This window comes from Garra rufa, chromosome 6 (assembly GCF_049309525.1).
Source record: "Garra rufa chromosome 6, GarRuf1.0, whole genome shotgun sequence".
NCBI lineage: Eukaryota > Metazoa > Chordata > Actinopteri > Cypriniformes > Cyprinidae > Garra > Garra rufa.
The window spans coordinates 31,005,158-31,024,810 of NC_133366.1; the positions used below are offsets into that span (position 1 = coordinate 31,005,158).

General features: G+C 36.7%; 1 protein-coding gene across 1 annotated transcript; it reads right to left on the reverse strand.

Moving 5' to 3' along the window:
• Positions 1-7,700: 7,700 nt before the first annotated feature.
• On the reverse strand, positions 7,701-13,254 carry dnajb14 (DnaJ heat shock protein family (Hsp40) member B14). Its single transcript, XM_073842996.1, has 4 exons — positions 12,985-13,254; positions 11,008-11,117; positions 8,659-8,831; positions 7,701-8,259 (listed from the first exon to the last, which is right to left on the reverse strand). Exons 2-4 carry the CDS (start codon positions 11,103-11,105, stop codon positions 8,135-8,137), a joined length of 396 nt encoding a protein of 131 aa, XP_073699097.1. The 5' UTR covers positions 11,106-11,117; positions 12,985-13,254; the 3' UTR covers positions 7,701-8,134.
• Between the last annotated feature and the right edge of the window lie 6,399 nt (positions 13,255-19,653).

Here is a 19,653-nt window from a genome sequence, read left to right on the forward strand (position 1 = left end):
AATATTTGCTAAATATATGGCAAATAGGATATACAGAACGTTATTTAGGTTAAGCGATTCACAATAAACAAAAAAGTAGATAGCTCTAAATCACTTTATTATTAATAGGCTACTATTATTTTAATATCTGGTTAGGGCTATTTATTTTTAACACCTGACAATTATGCCAATAAAATTTTTGATTGTATTTCTCCCCGTGTGTGACGATAAATTAGCATGTTTTCATTTACAAATGAAACTACGTGAATGATGCATTCCTCAGTAAAACAGTTTAGTAATTATATAGTCTAGTCTATTAATTAGACGAAACAAAATAAAATATGTTCAATTCAACCTTTAAACTACATTCCAGTAAAATTCAGTCATATAGCATATGTCAAGCATTTACAGTATCATTTACATGAACGTTAAGTAAAGAGAGCAAAATTAAGGGTGGGGGAAACGAATATAAACGAAACTAAAAATATATACAATAATAACTGGCTAATAGTAATATTATTACTAATAGTAATAATAATGATAATGATAATAATATTAATACCAACACGGAAAAAAATACTATCAGTTAATATAAGGAATGTAGGCCTATTTCACTGTGTGACAATAAATTATTTCCAAATGAAACTACGTGAATAATTCACTCTTCAATGATTTGTATATTAATTGCAATTTGCAATTGTGTTAAGTGCACTTTTGGGAAAGGCACGTGAAACAATAACGAACGCTCACAAAATGAAAACGCTTTTAAGCACTAAAATTAATCGAAACGCAGCCCAGAATGTTATGTAAAGAGATCAAAATGAAGTTGAAAATAATGGATATAAACGAATAATACGGAAAAAAAGAGGATCAGTTAATGGACAAGACTGTGTGTGATGCATGAAATGTTTCTTGTAGGGCTTTTTAATTGGAAATACATGTAATATTTATTCATGATACACTTGTGAATGCTGTCTAAATCGCGCACAGACAGCATTGGCATATACAGCAACGCCTATATAATTATGTAATATTGTATTAATTTCTATAACAATTAATATAATAATTTCTTAACTCAAAATGAAATATTAATAAACCTATCTCTGATAATCCCGGGCTACTATGCTCACTCAGGTTTATTTATGCATTAAACTCGTGTTTATGCATTTTTATCAGTATTATCAGTATTATTTTATGTTTTTGATAACAGCAGATTCTGAACAACAACGTTAAAAAAGCTTATTTATTCAAGTGATCATTAATGTACATTTTATTTTCATTTTACAGTTTTGCCAATGCTTAGACATTTTTAAACAACTTTATACATCGTTACATTCCAGTATGTCCACCCTGATGTTTCACCACAGCCGGAAGAACTTTAAACAGTCTGTTTATGTACTTGTTGCATGCCACTGCTGTAAGTTCCTCAAACCAGAATTTATTTATGGCATCAATTAAGTCAGACTTTGTAGTTGGTTTTGCTACTTTTCGAATATAATCTTTCAGAGCATGCCACACCATTTCAATGGGATTCATGTCGGGGGATTCGGCGGGAGTCTTCACCCAGTTTACACCCTGTTCAGCAATGAGTCTGCCTGCAGCAGTGTGCTTCGGGTCATTGTCCTGGAAAAAACGGTGATGTGCTCCGAAGTTTTCCCTAATGTATGGGGCAGCAGTTTCTGTTACAATAGCATTTTCAAAGAAAGACCGGTCCATTATGCCTTCGAAGATTGCAATCGGTCCCGGACCCAGTCTGGATATTGCTCCCCAAACATGAACTTTTAGCGGGTGCTTTGGCTTTGGTTTAGACACGTGTCTCCCACTTCTACGAAATGACATGGTGGCAAAGCGGTCCAAAGCCACTGTTGTTTCATCAGTGAAAATTACATCGTGAAATGACTCCTTCTCAGCAATCCATTTTTGGGCTTGTTGGAGACGTAACTCTTTATTTTTGTCTCTGATCATGGGACAATGTTGAGTTTTCCCATACTTCCACCCAAGCTTTTGCCTTATCCTCCGAATGGATCGCTCGCTTATTTCCACTCCGCTGTCACGCCATAGCTGTTTTTTCACGGAACATGACACCAGTTCATCATTCTGATGAGTGATATTCTCTATGGATAGGACAATGTCTCTAAAATCAAGGGCAAAACAGAAAATAGTTAAACATTTGACAGTTTATGCATAACCACCACTTAGCATTAACCGGTATTTAGGCCAGTGTTTGTGTTCGCGTCATGCAGTGGGTAACTTACTCCGTTATTTTGCGAGGATTACGTTTGTGTGATGATCTTTCTTTGTAGTGTCTCCGGATAGTGCTCAATGTAGCGTGTACACCAATGGATTTCAGATGTCGGGATATTTCTTGAGTAGAACTTCCAGCAGACCTCATCACCCTGATGTCTTGGGAATGCAGCTTGCTGATTTTGGTCATTTTGAGATGACTTTACAGATGGATGGACTGTATATATTCGTACAGTGTGTCAGGGGTGTGGACACTAATGTTTTGTGATAAGAGGGTGTATCATAGGTGGAGCGTGTGAGGAAAGCTTTCCCCTTTTCCCTGGCATGCATTTGAATGCTGAATCCGCAATTAAACCGAATGCTACACAGTTGGACCCCCCCAAAAACAGTCTCAATAAAATGTTGATTACAAGGCAAAACAGGCAGCATTCACCCCCCATCCCCATTCGGCTATTCATAAACATTTCGCTCTTTATACTGCCGCTGATCGCCTCATTAACTGCTACTTTTAAAATAACTGAAAAAAACAAATAGTTCCCACTTCCCTTTGTGTCGAAATTGACACGGCTCATGGCTAGTGTTTGCATATTTCTTTCTATTGTGCAACCAGATTAGTGTTATATACTGTGCTGATAGTTCTGATCATTTTTATTTTTTTTTTATCGGACAATGCAACCTGAACTTTAAATTCAAAGTAGCCTAAAATAGCTGGATCTGCCAGTCTCAACTCCCGTTTACTCCACCGCCATCTAACAGCATTTTCACACCAGTGATACTAAATATTCTTGCAAACTGTCTAAACTTCAATATACAGTACATGAAGACACTAGAGGTTTTGCGATGTACACTGCATGAAAAAAGTGGTTTTCGTCATTTAACGACACTGTGAATTGTCGCAGAAGTTTCAGGTTAATGGCTGTTCACAGGAATGCGCAGTTAGCACAGATAATTGTAGGGAACTGCCAAAAATTGATGTGGAAGGCTTAGCACCTGACACCCCCCATGATTCATGTCACCTTGGCCTCGGTGTAGCTTTTATATGTAAATGATTACTGGAGCTATACAAATGCAAACCAGGGGAAGGGGGGTGGCTTGAGACTCACTGATCTAGAGCTGGCTAACTGTAGCCTTCTTTGACTCAACTACACATAACACCGCGACATGCAATAAAATTATATTTTTCATGTGAAACAGTTTTTTAAACAGATATCATTTAATATTTTTAAAGTGTATATTAACATTTGTGTGTACACATTTTGTTCTATATTTTGTTCTTGAACTATATTTTCTCTATTTTCATCTATCTATCTATCTATCTATCTATCTATCTATCTATCTATCTATCTATCTATCTATCTATCTATCTATCTATCTATCTATCTATCTATATACGCGCACGCACGCACACAGATGAAAATATATAGAAAATATAGTTGTTGGTATATCGATATTTTCAAGACAAATATAACAACAACTACATTTTCTTTTCATTAATGAAAGCCAAGTCAGGCCAAGCAAATTACAGAACAAAATATATTTTTATTGTATACAATTTACAAATAGTAAAGCAAATGATCACTTAACAAATATTAGAACATTTTAGACCTCAACCACTGTACATAGTGGCATGACTATAGTCACTTTTTCTGTTGTTGTACTTAATTGCACCGTGGATGTATTTGACACACATCGTCCAGCAATGCGCTCAACAGGGAGAAATGATGCACTGTATTGTTATCGCCATTGCAAGCAGCGAATAAAATCTAAAAACTAATTTTAATGCTACCATCTACAGGCTGTTCTAATTGAACGTAGATGTCCTGCTGCAGTCACTGTTTCCAAGGAACAGATGTCTGAATTCACAAGAAGGCTTCTGAATTTAGAGGCACGGATTGGTTTGTTGGAGGCGCGTTTCAGTGAGAAAACTCATCCTTCGACAGCGGATCAATCCACATCCACAGACATTTCTGCCAATGTTCCTTCAACGTCGGCGGATACTCCAATGGACTGCCAACAGCCTTTTGAGATGTGGTCATCTCCTCAGTCTGCTCGCGAAGACCATTCGCTGTCAGCGCACCTGGTTGATGCTGATTTCGGTGTTCCTGCTGCAGCCTCTACACCACTGACTGTCCGGACGCTCAACCTACAAACCAGCCCAGATCATTCGTTAGCGGGCTCAACATCAGAAGGATTAACCAACAACCCAGTGGTGACGAATCCGATGCTCCATAATGAAAATTCGCCGAATCAAGATTATTCACGGGTTTCTCCTTCCATCATGACATCATTCCATTTGAGATTGCCTGAAACACCAACAAACACCTCCCATTCTCATCACCATCATCGTATTCGCCGGTCTCTCATGCAGGGAGTAATCCTTCCAGATGTACATTTAAATCATGTTTCAGTAGAGACCGAGAATAAACTGTATCTGGAATCAACAGGACCAGACGGGAAACCAAGGGCAGATCGTTTCGCTGTTCTTTTGTTTAAAAGGTTAATTCCCCTCAACCTTTATCAGAACTGGGCAGGTTCTGTTAACTTTGACGGCTCCAGGGGGAAAAATGCACTACCCAACAACCTTCGTCAAGCACTTTCAGATGCTGTTGGTCGGAGATTCAACCCCGCAGTTCGTGACTGGAAGCTGATAAGAGACAGACTTAACGAACTTCTCCGAAATAGAAGAACAACTTTTCCACTTTTTTAAAAAGTAAAAAGTAAAAAAATATATATGTTTAAAAACTTGCAGAACTCACTGGAGCACTTGTGATACTGAACAATTGTATCCATTGTCAGTCACATAATAAAAGCCTTATTGTTTTGAAAAATGATCCTTCTGTTTATTTGTTGACATTATTTTTAATATTAGGATTATAATACTAGGGTATAGTACTTACATTGACATTAGGCCAAATCTAAATGGTTCCCTTTCCTTTTATGTATTAAAAAAAAAAAAAAACTTCATTGGGCAGCGCGACATCATAATGTACAGCACAAAATGAAATAAAAGGAAATACTACTACTACTCACAATAATACATCAAATAATTTTTTTACACTCTAAACTATAGTTTATATTTCTCCTCTTGCACAAATCAATAAAATCAAGTGTATCTAAAATTGTATAAATGGTATGAAAAAGACGAGCTACCTCTCAAACATGTAAATCTTCATTTGCTGTGGCTTTAAAATATTGAATTTTATAATGTATTTTGTAATTTTGTACTTGCTATTTATTGTTATTTTTAAATTAATTATTTTGATTGCTCAGTGTTTGCGCGCCCTGTAATAAATTGTTTAGTCGGCGTATAACACAGCATGTGATGGAGTGCCTCGTCTTATTAGTTTTTGTTAATAAATGCTATATAAGTTAGTTTTATTTTATTTTTGTTATGCTGTTTAATTAAAAATAACAAATCCATCTTTTAAGAATTTGTTTTAATCTTAAAATTGATAGGTGTAGCCAATATGTAAGCAAAACCAAGATCATGAATTCAAAAGTAAAAGTGAAAAGCATCCTAGACATTACAATAGCGGAAATCCCGTTCACAAAATTAAAATAACTAGGCCTACTAACAAATATGCACAAAAGGGGGTTGAATGTTAAATACGTTTCCATAAAACAATACATTATGATAACAGACAAACTATTTATCAACAATGAGCTTTGATTAAGCCCATGTTGAAGAAACAAATAAATAAATAAAAATGAAACTAAAGCGCGACCAACTGAGAGCGTTATGCCGCGTTCCAGGCAACCCGTTACCCGTGTTTTTCCAAACTTCTACCAGTGAAAGTGCACTGGAACGGCAGTTAAAACCGTGAATTCCCACCCGTGAACTCGTACTAGATCGACGCACTCCCAGTTCCCAGTTCTGACATGACTTAGCCCAAGAAACAACAATAAAGGGGTGCGGTGTTTATGCAAGTGGCACACGGTGGAAAAATAGAGTAATATTTAGGACAATTTAACGTTGCAATCAAATTATTAATACTATAAAAATAATAAATTCTTGGCGTGACTTGCTTGGAACGCTACAAAGTTCTTTGAAGACGTGATTTACGAGCTCAAAAACCTGCCTGGAGCGCAGCATTTGTGTATCCTGTCACAAAATATGGCGAAAAATCCTACACAAGGGGAATAGTGTGATTAAGGTGTGTACATGTCTTCCATAATGCGACTAAAATAGGAATACTCCACCTGTCTTAATTCGATTTGTGTTTACTCAAAATATGACTTTAGTCGGATTAAATTAATTAAAATATATCATTTTACATGGTTACTTCTTAATCAGAGTATTTAATCGCGTTAAAATCGGAATATTGTTGTCCATGTAAACGTACTTACTGTCGAGTATAAAACTTTTTTCGCAGTACATCCATTATATTTCCATGTTACACTTTTAAGACGTATAGCCCTGCATTTTAATCCGTCAAAGATCAAATGCGGGCTAAAATTATGTTTTAACATTCAGTGGTGATTAAAAAAAAACTTGCAGCGCTGGTGGAAACACGGTCCTGTCAGCAGCATTGAGCGCACGTTCAGCACAGCTTGGAAGGGTTCCTTGTTTAAAGCTTGCCACAAAACACTGGAACAAGTAAATACCTTGACTGTCAAACAGTAAGGAGATATTTTAATTATTTATTTAGAAACTACTGTTTTCTGAGTCAGTGATGATGCAGTTAACAGTCCTCCTCAAATCCTCGTTTTTTTTCGTTAAGTAGTAATTTAAGTCTTTCTACATATTTATTTATCATGTCTGACAAAAAATAGTGGTTACATATTTTCCACTGAAAAAAATGTAACTGATCGAGCTTGATCCTTCATGTCCTAAAAATGTGTTTTGCACTCTCCGCACAAACGATTGGCACCTAATAGCACACATTTATATCTCTTAGTATTTAAATCTTTTGTTTTACATCTATGGATTTTATTTTAGCCAATTCGTGATTTGAGAAGGCAAATTGAAAAACAGAGTAGGTAAACTCACTGTCTGCCGCTTGGTCTTTAAGAAACAAAAAGCTTACGTTTAACGAACAAAAATGCTCCAAACTTTTTTTTTCTAAATTACCTTAATAAAAAAGAAACGAAATTATAAATACTTTGCCGTTACATACAGAATGAAATACAGACGTAAATACTGTCCAAATATCCCTCTTTGTGCAGGGTTTGGCTACAGAATGTTGTTCCTTGCGCCACCTGGTGGATATTGTATGAAGTGCAACCACGTTGTAAAAAAATCTAAAAAAGCCGCTGCGGCATGACGCGTGGCCTCGCGTGCCGAATTGCAGGCTGCCGCGTGAAAATAGACGCATTTTTAATGGCCAGATCTGTACAACTTCTGCAATTCCACACTCAATCTTGGCATCATTATACTTCTTTGTTTTGAATATGTGCCCTCTAGAGGCGAAAACTTACATATTGTGCCTTTAAAAATACCTTTATTTGTGTTTTAAAGACAAACAAAAAGGTAGTCCTCTGTTTAAAAGCTTTTATTTTATTTGTACAATTTAGGTTTCATTAAGATTCAAAATAGTGGTATCTTCAAGTTAGTAGCACTTAAGGAAAGCAACAATGACATGGACTCAATAAAAGCTAAAGTTTGGGTTTAAGTCAAAAAGAAAGAATAAAAGTTGTGATTCATCTAAGCTCATTTCTCAGTGCTGAGTTAAGTCAGGCATAAAAGAAAAGACAATTAAACAAAAGAAAAATTATCTTTTCTTAGTTGGATTTGCTAAACTATGAAGCAAAATCTATTCCAGTGGAAGATGAGGGGATTTAATGTATCCTCTCTTCACTTAAATGTAAAAATAAAAAGAAAGAAAAAGAAAAAAAAATCAAACAATAAATATTTACATTGATACCTATGGTGTCTTATTTTCATAATTGTCCATTAGTTTTAGTTTCAGGTTTATCCTCCACGGAACAGGTCATTTAATCTATCCAGCTCTTTGCAGTTCTCCATGGTCATGAGCTCAGCCTTCCGCTGTAGTCTTTCATCTCGGTAGACCTTAGCAGCATACAGTAGGTCTGTTTCTAAAGGGAATGACATGATGTATAATAGTACTTTTGCATGTGCATAAATGTACTTTATAAATGCAGCAGGACTATGGCATGTTCACACAGGTAATCACAGACCATATGCATCTTTTTCTTGTTTTTCAGAGTCAGTAGAAAGGTCTCTTTACTGCCCTAAGTTATTATAAATGTGACCTTAATTGCTCACTGCCTGTAAACCATGTATTAAGAACTGTACCATAGGTGCATGTGCAATAATTATATAAAAATTATTGTTCAAACGCATTCCAATAAAGATATGTAAAGCTTATTTGGTTTTTACAAAATTATCTTTCAAATATAGTATACAATCATAATAAGTAAACCCCTAATGGAACAATAAGATAGTTAAGATAAAGATAAAATAATGGCACATACTTGTCTGTCTTTCCTTCCAGCAGTTGTTTCGCACATTAGAAACATAATCTTCTTCTACGTTCTTCTCAATATTTAGCAAAGCTGAGCCCTTATATTCTGATTTGAAGTCTCTGGTGACAAAATAGTCCACATGCAGGTTCTCTGTTTGTCTTTTAACAGTCTGTCCTGTGGACCTGGGTGTGGAGCAGAGATGACATCTATTACACAGTTTTAAGGTACAGTATTTAAAAAAAAAAAAAAAGATTTTAAAAGCCCCAGAACCCTATTAGAATAGTCAGCTTTTCCTTTTTAGTATTGTTATTAATTGTTCAGATTTTCTTCTTTATTATTATTATTATTATTATTATTATTATTAGGGGTCCAATGGGGACTCTTAGGGGTCCCTCTTGTATTTGTTAGGATTATTATTAATAGGGCCAAAAAATAATAATATTAAAGATTATATTTCCTGCTTGGTACAAAAGAAAAGTGACCACAGGTGCACTGGAAAGGCAACAGCCAGATAACCCCCCAAAAGGAAATGGTTTTGCAGGCCAAAGACAATAGCTCTCTTCTAACCTGATTTGTCTCTAGTTTTGTGTTTTGTTAAGGTCCTTGTCAGTACTTGTAGCATGCCTAATCAGGCTGCACAAGGAGGTTTGTTGTTTATCCCAGCATAGTTTGAAGAGCAGATAGATGCCGAGAGACAGGCTGTAGAAGGGCAGTGGTGGGCCAGAGCCCTCCAAAATGACCTTCAGCAGGCTACTGGTGTGCATGTGTCTGACCAAACTGTCAGAAATAGACTGCATGAGCATGGGGCAGGGGTCCAACATCCTCTAGTGCAGGGGTTTTCAACCTTTTAGGACATGCTCCCCCCAGATTTATTGCTAAAATGAGATGGTTAGGTGGTGCTTATGGAAAAGCAGAAATAGAGCTGTTTCCATGGTAACCTCTGTAAACAAAGCAGTGGTGCACTTATAAACACTTCTTAATTACAGATTTCAACCTCTTTTTTATTTATTAATTTAAACTTATTTAAATAATAGCTTTAATCAAGTGCAGAAAAGGTCTGCTAAATCTCATCAGTTTCCAACAGAGGAGTAAAGCCTGAGGGCAGTGCATCGGCTAGATAGTTTCTCAATGGAAGATCTAACAGTTGTGTATGTTGGGCGTTGCTGTGATTTAGGTCAAAAACGCATAAATACAGTATTGTCCACATAATAAAAACAGTTACACTTGCGTGGTGCAACATTATTGTCGGATTTAATATAGCCGACACAGCATTGTCTTTTAGTTTCAATCTTTCTGAAAATACTGCATCAACTTGTCCCTTGTTTGTAAACAAATCTGAGGTCAAATTAATTGAACAAAGGACCAAGTTCTTACTGACATGGTCCAGAACTTTCCTACTGTTGGGGTCAGAAGGAAGGCAATGCAAAGACAACTTGGTACTGTACAGGGTCTTGTTGTCTTCAAAACCATCTTTATCGTTTGGTTTCTGCGTAGACCTGCAGCAGTGTAGAAGCAGATGTTGATCTTCTGCGGAGGTGGTGTTTAGCCACACTACTGTCATAAAGTGGCACATTCCATAACCGTTTTGGCAGACTTGCTTCAATATAAGCTGTTTTAGACTAATAAGAAAGTTCTGAGTTCTAAAACTTATAGGATGTGTTTATAATACAATGACCTCTAATGTCAAAATATCAAGGGAATTTTGGTTTCTCAGTTCATGGCCCCTTTAATGTGTATGGGTACAGAAACAAAGTATCAAACCCCCTGGAATTTCCCCATTAAAAAAACTGTTCTAGTGAGACCTGTCTAGTTCAACTGGCATTGCCAGTTAACACCTGAATTGGTAGGTTCGCTATTGATGTCCCATTCTCTTCGCTGATGGGAGCAGGTTCACACCGAACATGTGACAGATGTGAAAGAGATCCCATGGGAAATGTTTAGCTGACTGCAACATCATCCAGCGAGACCTGTTTGGCTTTTGATTACTGATTTTTTAGGAAGGCATATCCTTGGAGGGGGACACACACCTCCACATGCTAGCCAACAGTAACTTTGCTGTTAGGCACTGAGATAAAATCCTCAGTCACTGTCAGACTTTACACTGTTGCAGCAGGCCCTGATCCAGGTCTGGCAGGAGATCCCTAGGACACCGTTTACCATTTCATCAGGAGCATGTCTAGATGTTGTAAGGAGTTCATACAGGCAGGTGGAGGCCATAAACAGTACTGACATATATTATAAGCTATTGTGATTACAATTCATGCAAGTTGTTCATGCATATACCGAAAAGCATTATTACACATGAACTAAAGTGTAGACAGTAGTGTGAGGCATGTGTTATGAAGTATAATGACATACGGTCTGGAGTACAGGCTGTAAGGTGGTGTGGACACCAGCAGCTGGCTGAGGATTGAGACCAAGACCAGAACAACGATCGGCATCAGCTGAATAAACATGGAGAACCCACCCTGAAGAACAGATACCAGCATTAGTCATTATGTGTGTCACTTCAAAACAAGAATAAAAGAATGAAACATTCAAATAGGACTGGGTAGAAATACAGTTTTTCAGAATAATTGTGATTTTTATTTCAACAATCCTGATACTGAATCTTAAAGTCATTTCAATGCTAAAAAGGAAAATGGTGGTAAAAGGAAACAATGGTGGTAAAAATGTGTCAGTTGAAGTGAAGACATTTTTTAATATAGATTTTTATAGCTTTAAAGTTCAAAGAGTCCATTCAGGAAGACTGTACAGTGTCAAACACAGTAGAAAACATTTTTTTTTAACCCAGAATAGAATGACCTGTGGTTAATGATTTTAAAGGGCTTTTCAAACTGCACTTAACCCCAGGTTACTGTCATTCTAAACCCCACACAGTAAAGGTAAGTTTTAAACTATAACTACTGTAAGAACTGTTAGAAGTGTGGTTAGCCATACTGACACCACCACTATTTATATAAAAAAAAGTTAACCCAGGATTTAGAAATGTGCAGTGTGAAACATCAGTTTATACTGTATATGCCAAGGATTAATTGTTAAACCCAAGTAAGCCAAGGATTAATTGTTAAACCCAAGTAATTTATGAGCAGTGTAAAACATGAATAAAATAATCCAGGATTCTTTTTACCCGGGGTTTAGAATGACCCAGGGTTTACTATTTCAAGTGTGAAAAGCACCTATACTGTAATTAAAGTTCGTCATGGTCCTCAAATTTGACTTGTTAAGTAGCATTCCAAGAGTGGAGATTTACAGTACCAGTCCAACAGCACTGGGACTTTTTACTGTTTGCATCTCTCTTCTTGTTTGTCTTCTTGTCACATTTGTGTGTTCCAGACAGACTGTGCATTGGTAGTGGGGATTTTCTGTAGCTCTTTCTGTAGGTTAGTGATTGTTGTTATGTTGTTATTAAAAACATTAATTTTAACAGATTTGTTCAAAATATAATTCTAATCAAAACCAGGGACTATTTATACATCAAATATGATGCATAACAAAACACAACTGTGTTAATTCTCCCGTGGCTTTGTCTGGAGCTATTTTCACTGGCAAAGCAAAAACAGACAAACTGGCAAAATTAAAATGTATGTAAAACATGCATTTCTTAATACTAACTTGCTGTCTATTGAACTGTGTCACATTAGCAATATCATATTTGCAATCAGGGGCGCCGCTCGCAATTTTGGGCTCTATGACAAAATATGAGGTTGGGCCCCCCCTACCACACTAAAGCAGATCTCTGGGGGCCCCTAAAGTGCGTGGGCCCTTAGAATTGTCCTAACTTCCCCCCCCTTAGCGGCGCCCCTGTTCGCAATTGTCATGTTTTTTTTTTCCAAATATCGGCATGGCTTATGATTGTCTGTGGCTTCATGTCTGAATCCCAGCTGTGCTGATATTTGGGAACAAAAGCACTCAGCTATATAACATGCTTATATCTCACACTCACACACACAAGCAATACAGAAAATAGGAATGGCCTTGTGCCAATATTCAATATTTAAGTGTAATACTGTTTTAATGTAATAGCTCTATAAATATGTAATTACTACTAAGTAACTTACATTCTGACCTGAATAGTGCCAGTAAAATGACATGCATTGGCCGATTCATATTTTTATTACAGCAACAAAAATATTAGCAATAAAAGCTTAAGCTTTTATTAGGTTTGTGTGTCAACAAGCAACACACAGACTGAAATCTTTCCCAGGTTTCCTATATCCTGTGTGAGATACCACTCTGTGGAGTGTGAGAAAACACAGACAACTCTGTGCACCAAGCTCTATTCAGAAATAAACAAATAGAATTGAAATAAATAAATAAAATATATGTTCATACATCTCCTCTCTCCTCTGCTCTCTCTCTTCTGGTTTCGTCCGTATGGTGACTCTGTGTTCGGCCATTAGTGAATTCATGCGTGTTCGCTGAAGAAACACAAAATCACATATTCAGTTGAACAAGTGATAGAAATCATCTTTTCCATGTCCATTTTAGAACTAGTTTGGGGTCCCCATTTGTTTTCCACCACACAAACTAATTCCACGTGGAACTTTCACCTAAAACAAAACAGGAACCTTTTTTGAAGTTCCAACATAGGCTCAGTGGAAATACAGTAACGGAAAAAAATGATTTGATCCCCTGCTGATTTTGTACGTTTGCCCACTGACAAAGAAATGATCAGTCTATAATTTTAATGGTAGGTTCATTTGAATAGTGAGAGACAGAATACCAACAAAAAATCTTTTTAAAAAAGTTACAAATTTATTTGCATTTTAATGAGTGAAACAAGTATTTGACCCCTTTGCAAAACCCTTGTTGGCAATCACAGAGGTCAGACGTTTCTTGTAGTTGGCCACCAGGTTTGCACATATTTCAGGAGGGATTTTGTCCCACTCCTCTTTGCAGATCCTCTCCAAGTCATTAAGGTTTTGAGGTTGACGTTTGGCAACTGGAACCTTCAGCTCCCTCCGTAGATTTTCTATGGGATTAAGGTCTGGAGACTGGATAGGCCACTCCTTTGTTGCCTTTGCTGTGTTTTTTGGGTCAATGTCATGCTGGAATAGTCATCCACGACCTACTGTCAATGCCCAATTTATTACCCAATTTTTCTTGTTGTCTCACTGTTAATGAGATACATAAATCTACTATTAAAATTATAGACTGATCATTTATTTGTCAGTGGGAAAATGTACAAAATCAGCAGGGGATCAAATATTTTTTTCTCTCACTGTATGGGACTATATACATTTCTCCAAAACTAAAAAAAAACATACCTCTATGTACAAATCACTGCAGTTGAAATAAACACTAGAGACAGTAAAACTGCAACAACATGCATTCCTCTTTAGACAAAGTATGATTTACATTCACATTACAGTATGTTTTACTCAGGTCATGATTGTTGTAACACACACCAAGTTTGGTCTCAATACGTCAAACCGCTGTGGAGATATAGCCTCACATCCATTTTTGTGTGCTTTTGGTAGAATTCGTTTACACGTTATTCGAGAACAGATTGACTAATCAACTTGAATTCCATAACTAACAGCATGGTCTAAAGATGATCTGGGCCAGTTTTGATGAAAATCAGACAAAGCGCCTAGAACGAATTCAAAAACGTAGGTTTTACAAAATAAAAAATAGGGGAAAAAAACAAACCTAAAAATTTTAAGAATTTTCCTTCTGTGCCTTACGGTTTAAAAGTTATTAGAATAAACATGAGTGAAACTTTGGACAAGTGGTGGCGGTAGAGAGTTTGAGTTAGAGACTCCAAACTTGCCATATTAGTAAGCCATATTAGTAAGCCATATTATTATACCAAATAATGCTATAAAAGAATGTGATAGAAAAGTTCATGACTGTTACAAGTGGTGCTATGTTCAAAGAGCACGACGTAGGTGAAGTCAAATGAAATAGTCTTTTAATAATGAATCCACACAATGAACAGAAGGAATCCAGGAACAGGGGTAGCACAACTGAAGTAACAAACAGGGCAAATAAAGTAGTCTATGGGGGAAGTGGAGGGTGGGAGGAGCCAGGGAAAAGCCAGGACCAGGCAGATGTTGGTCCAGAGACCAGCCAGTAGTGTAGTGTGGGTGGGGCTTCTCTCCAGGCCCTTGATCTCCAGCAAAAGTCCTTTGCGGACAAACAGTGTTGCCGGCTCACACACCTAATCAGGCGGATCTTGAGGCTCAGGCTCTGGGCCCATTTCACACGCTGTCTCTTGTGTCGCAGCGGGCTCAGGCTCTCCACCTGCGGTGGGCTCTGGCAATTGCTCCATGCAGTGGGATGACAGCTTGCTGGTGTCTGCAGCACCGACTCCACGAAAGCGGCAAAATTCTCTCTTTTAACGTAGAATGGCGAAAAGTCTTTAAAGTGTCCCTATTATGCTATGGCTCCTAAATTTGTTTTAAAGATCTCTTACAATAGGTTTACATGCATCCAAGGTCAAAAAACACTTTACATTAATAAACATTTCAGTATCACCTCTCACAGTGTCTGTAATAGTTAAATGATCCGGATTATCTAAACCCCTCCTTTCTGAGAGCCCTGCTCCGCATATTAAAAGCGGCTAGAGCTCCTAATTAAAAATATATTTTTATCCATGTGCGAGCTATTGAGCTCTGTGAAACAGCCAATCAGAGCGGAGCTCATTAATATTCATGAAGCTTCCAAATAACAGAGCATTTCATTCTAGGGGCAGATCCTAGGTTGTAAATGGACCTGTAAAACCATTTCTGGAGATTTTTTGCCCTTTCCTATGCCATATACCTTCTATGTAGATATCAGAGAACAATTTAAAATATTCTCTCAATGCATTCTATGGCACCTTTAATAAATGCATTACACTGTAACAAAACCCATTAGATTTTAGCCGACTAAATCTACTGTAGATTCAGTCGACTAAAACTAGACTAAAACTAAAAAAAATTCAGATGACTAAAATATGACTAAAACTAAATGGCATTTTAGTAAGAAGACTATGCCTAAGACTAAATCAAAATTTGCTGTCAAAATTAACACTGGCTGGAATACACTACACGACTTTTAAAATCTTTTTTAAAAACACTAGGCATCATGCATTTACCGACTTTGTAAATAGTGACAGAGCCTTAAATCATTACACGCCTGAGGATCACACACCAGCAGTCATTGAAGTCATTCCAATCACAGCAATGCAGAAATGTGCACACACAGTAAAATCAGCAGTGTTAATCAAGCAGTGTTATTCCATTTTTACTCTCTAGGAGTAAACTCAACAACAAGCAGTGAAAGATACCCCCCTAGTGTTGGTGAAAATGACCAGTGTTAAATTCTGCGTCGTTAACTTTACTCTGTCAAGCTCCTCCCCTCAATCTACACTGCGAAGATAGGAACAGGAGTTTTCTGGTCGCCATTTTCTTTCAGCTCCAACCGACAGGTAAGCTCTTTTAAGTAACTTACTAAAACACACTATTAATACTTTATGTGAATAAATGTGCTAATAATACTGCATAGCTTGTATTTTGATGCAATTTGTGTCGTTAGTTTTCCAAATAGTTTACGTTACTTCGTGGCAAGGGCATGCCAGTTTTTGAATAACGTCCGTTGTTTTTCGTCACAATGCTAAAGCTTAAATGATGCCAATAATCAAATTTAATTTGTTTGTTTGTATCATATGTCGATGTTAAACGTGTAATTTATGTTACATCACTGCTGATGTGGGTTTTGTTGATTTTTGAGCATGAAGATGTTCGATACAGTCCGAATAAATCTGATAATAATATAATAACGTATATAATCCGTCGTAATGTTATATAAACAATTTATTTGCGACAGCTCACAGATTCAATGTGTCCAACAATTCTGTGAGGACATGTTTTCGATCGCCACCATCGCAGTGTTTGAACTTCAACCTGTTTGTAAGGAGTAACTTAACGTGTTAAAACGCTATATGTGAAAGTAATGAAAATGCGGCTTAATTTTGAAAAAGAAACTGAGCCTAGCAGTATAACTGACATTTCATAGCACACGACATATTGCACAATTAACGTGTTATTAATGTCGCTGTTTTAAATTCTCTATTTTAGGCAACTTGGATCAGAAACTGAATGGCAGCACTAAATGAAAAGTGTAACACACTGTAAGTATTTACTGCCATGTATGACCAATTATAAGATCTAATCCAAATACTGAGGTGACCATGCAAACTATTTCAACAGAATGTCTGTACTTATTTATATGTTGGGCATGAAACCTTTTTACACTGTAATCTATGTAATATTGTCACTTATTACAGATCATGCTGGTTAAGGTGAAACTTGGGGATGCCGAAAAATTTGTCAAGATAACCAAGCTGAGCCTAGAGGGATTTTTGTCTGCTGGTAAAAACAAATAAGCAAACAACCAACTATACTTTCATTATATTATTTTATTATTAAAATTGATGTTACTTGATGGATGTCTAGTAATTTTATATTAAGTTAATCATTGCTATGCAAAACCTTTTAAGGCATATATCCTTTCTCATAAAATTGCTTTTTTTTTTTTTTAAGGATTTTTAAAGTTTGGTGTCCCAGCTATACCCGAGAATGTGAAGGTTTTGAGGTGGATGAGGATGTATTCAGAGATCCCTCAGTTGAAGTTACATAAAACATGGTGAAGGTTTGTATTTATTACATTACTCACTAGACATTTATTTAATACTATTAATTAATAATAATTCCCCATAGAAATTTATCTGTTTGTCTTTATCCATTGACTCACAGGATACAGTCATTATAGAAGAACTACTGCTAGCAGCTGAATCTCCTGCTGGTGATTTAGAAGAGGGTTTTAATTTTGGTAAGATTAATTAATTTTATACTTTAAATATTAATTAGAAATATTATTAAACAAATTATCTAAGAAACTTAAAGGAGTTCACTTCCAGAACAAAAATTTGGATAATGTAGTCACCCCCTTGTCATCCAAGATGTTCATGTCTTCCTTTCATCAGTCGTAAAGAAATTTAAAGTTTTTTGAGGAAAACATTACAGGATTTCTCACCATATAGTGGACTTCTATGGTGCCCGTGAGTTTGAACTTCAAAAATGCATTTTAAATGCAGCTTCTAAGAGCTCTAAACGATCCCAGTCAAGAAAGAAGGGTCTTATCTACTGAAACAAGTTATTTTCTAAAAAAAAAATGACAGTTAATATACTTTTTAACCTCAAAGCTCTGTGTACTCCGGTTCATCAACCTGGGTTTGTCAAAAAACTCTCATCTCATTTTCTTCTCCATTGCCCAACATTGCTGTTTTGCCTTTCTTTTTTTGTAAAGGGCGTTTGATCTTCTTTGCATGTTCACTTTGTAAACACTGGGTCGGTACTTCTGCAGCGATGTAGGACAATTTTGAAGTTGGAGAAGAAAATGAGATGGGAGTTTTTGGACATACCCTAACTGACTTCACACAGAGCTTTGAGGTTAAAAAGTATATCAATTGTCAATTATTTTAGAAAATAACTTGTTTCAGTCTTGAACCGGAGTACACAGAGTTGGCGCAGAGCTCGACAAGTCGACCATTTGAGGTTAAAAAGTATATAAATTGTCACAATTTTTTATAGAAAAATGCTTTGCTAAATAAGACCCTTCTTCCTCGGCTGGGATCGAGGAAGCTGCATTGAAACTGCATTTTGGAAGTTCAAACTTACAGGCACCATAGAAGTCAACTACATGGACAGAAATCCTAAAATGTTTTCCACAAAAAACAATTTCTTTATGATTGAAGAAAGAAAGACATGAATATCTTGTAGGACAAGGGGATGAGTAAATGACCTGTAAATTTTTGTTCTGAAAATGAACTAAACCTCTAAGAGTGAAAGATTTAGGCCCCTTTTTTTCCTAAAGTTCTTAATTGTTCTTTAATTTCACTTCCAGTTTGCATTATTGATTCAATTTTGCTAGCAAAACATGTTTAAACAGGTTGGGACAGTGACCTCTCTTCTATAATACTTCGGTTGAATCTGATCTCACCTTGTTGTCTACAAGAAGGTTTGTTTGTTTTAAATATATATTTTTCTGTTTTATATTTAACAAATCGGTGATAGTTATTTTCAATTTGCTTGGTTTTCTCAGAGAGGAACAAACATTGAGGAGCGTCTTCGAGAAATCACAGCTATTGCTGTGACCTCCTGGTCGTATTTCAGTTCCTGATAAGCATGCCATTCTATGCAAGTCAGCCTCTTCTCTTTGTGCCTTTAAGTTGTTTAGGGCACACTTTTTTTTTTCTTATAACAGAATGCTACACAACATAAACTTTCATTCAGACCACTGTGTACACGTTAGCAAAGTGAAAGAGTCCTTGTGTTGCTGAGGTTATAGCAAGGCTGCTTAAAGGGATAGTTCACCCAAAAATGAAAATTTGATGTTTATCTGCTTACCCCCAGGGCATCCAAGATGTAGGTGACTTTGTTTCCTTAGCAGAGCACAAACGAAGATTTTTTAACAAAAACTGGTGAAGTCTGTCAGCCAAATAATGTGAGTGGATGGGCACCAAACCTTTAAAAGTAAACAAAAACATGCACAGACAAATCCAAATCACACCCTGCGACTCGTGACGATACATTGATGTCCTAAGACACGAAATGATCGGTTTTTGCAAGAAACTGAACAGTATTTATATCATTTTTTTTACCTTTGATACACAGGTCTGTCATGAGCACGAGCTTGTCATCCGGCTTGTTACATGTGCACGCGCTCTGGCATAATATACGCAAAGGCCGGAAGGGGAAATCGGTGAAAAGTCCCGGATGTGTTTGCGCAAGCAAACGTAATCTTTTAGCTTTAAATTGGTTTGAACAATCAGGATAAGCGCAAGTAATTACCATTTTGAATAGCTGCTATACCCACAATCTCTTTGCACTGTGTAAACAATGAGTGTTGTATTCATGTGACAGATCGCTTCCGGTGTTTGCGTATTCTACGCCAAAGCACGTTCACATGTAACGAGCCGGATGATGAACTCGTGCTCATGACAGACGGACGTGG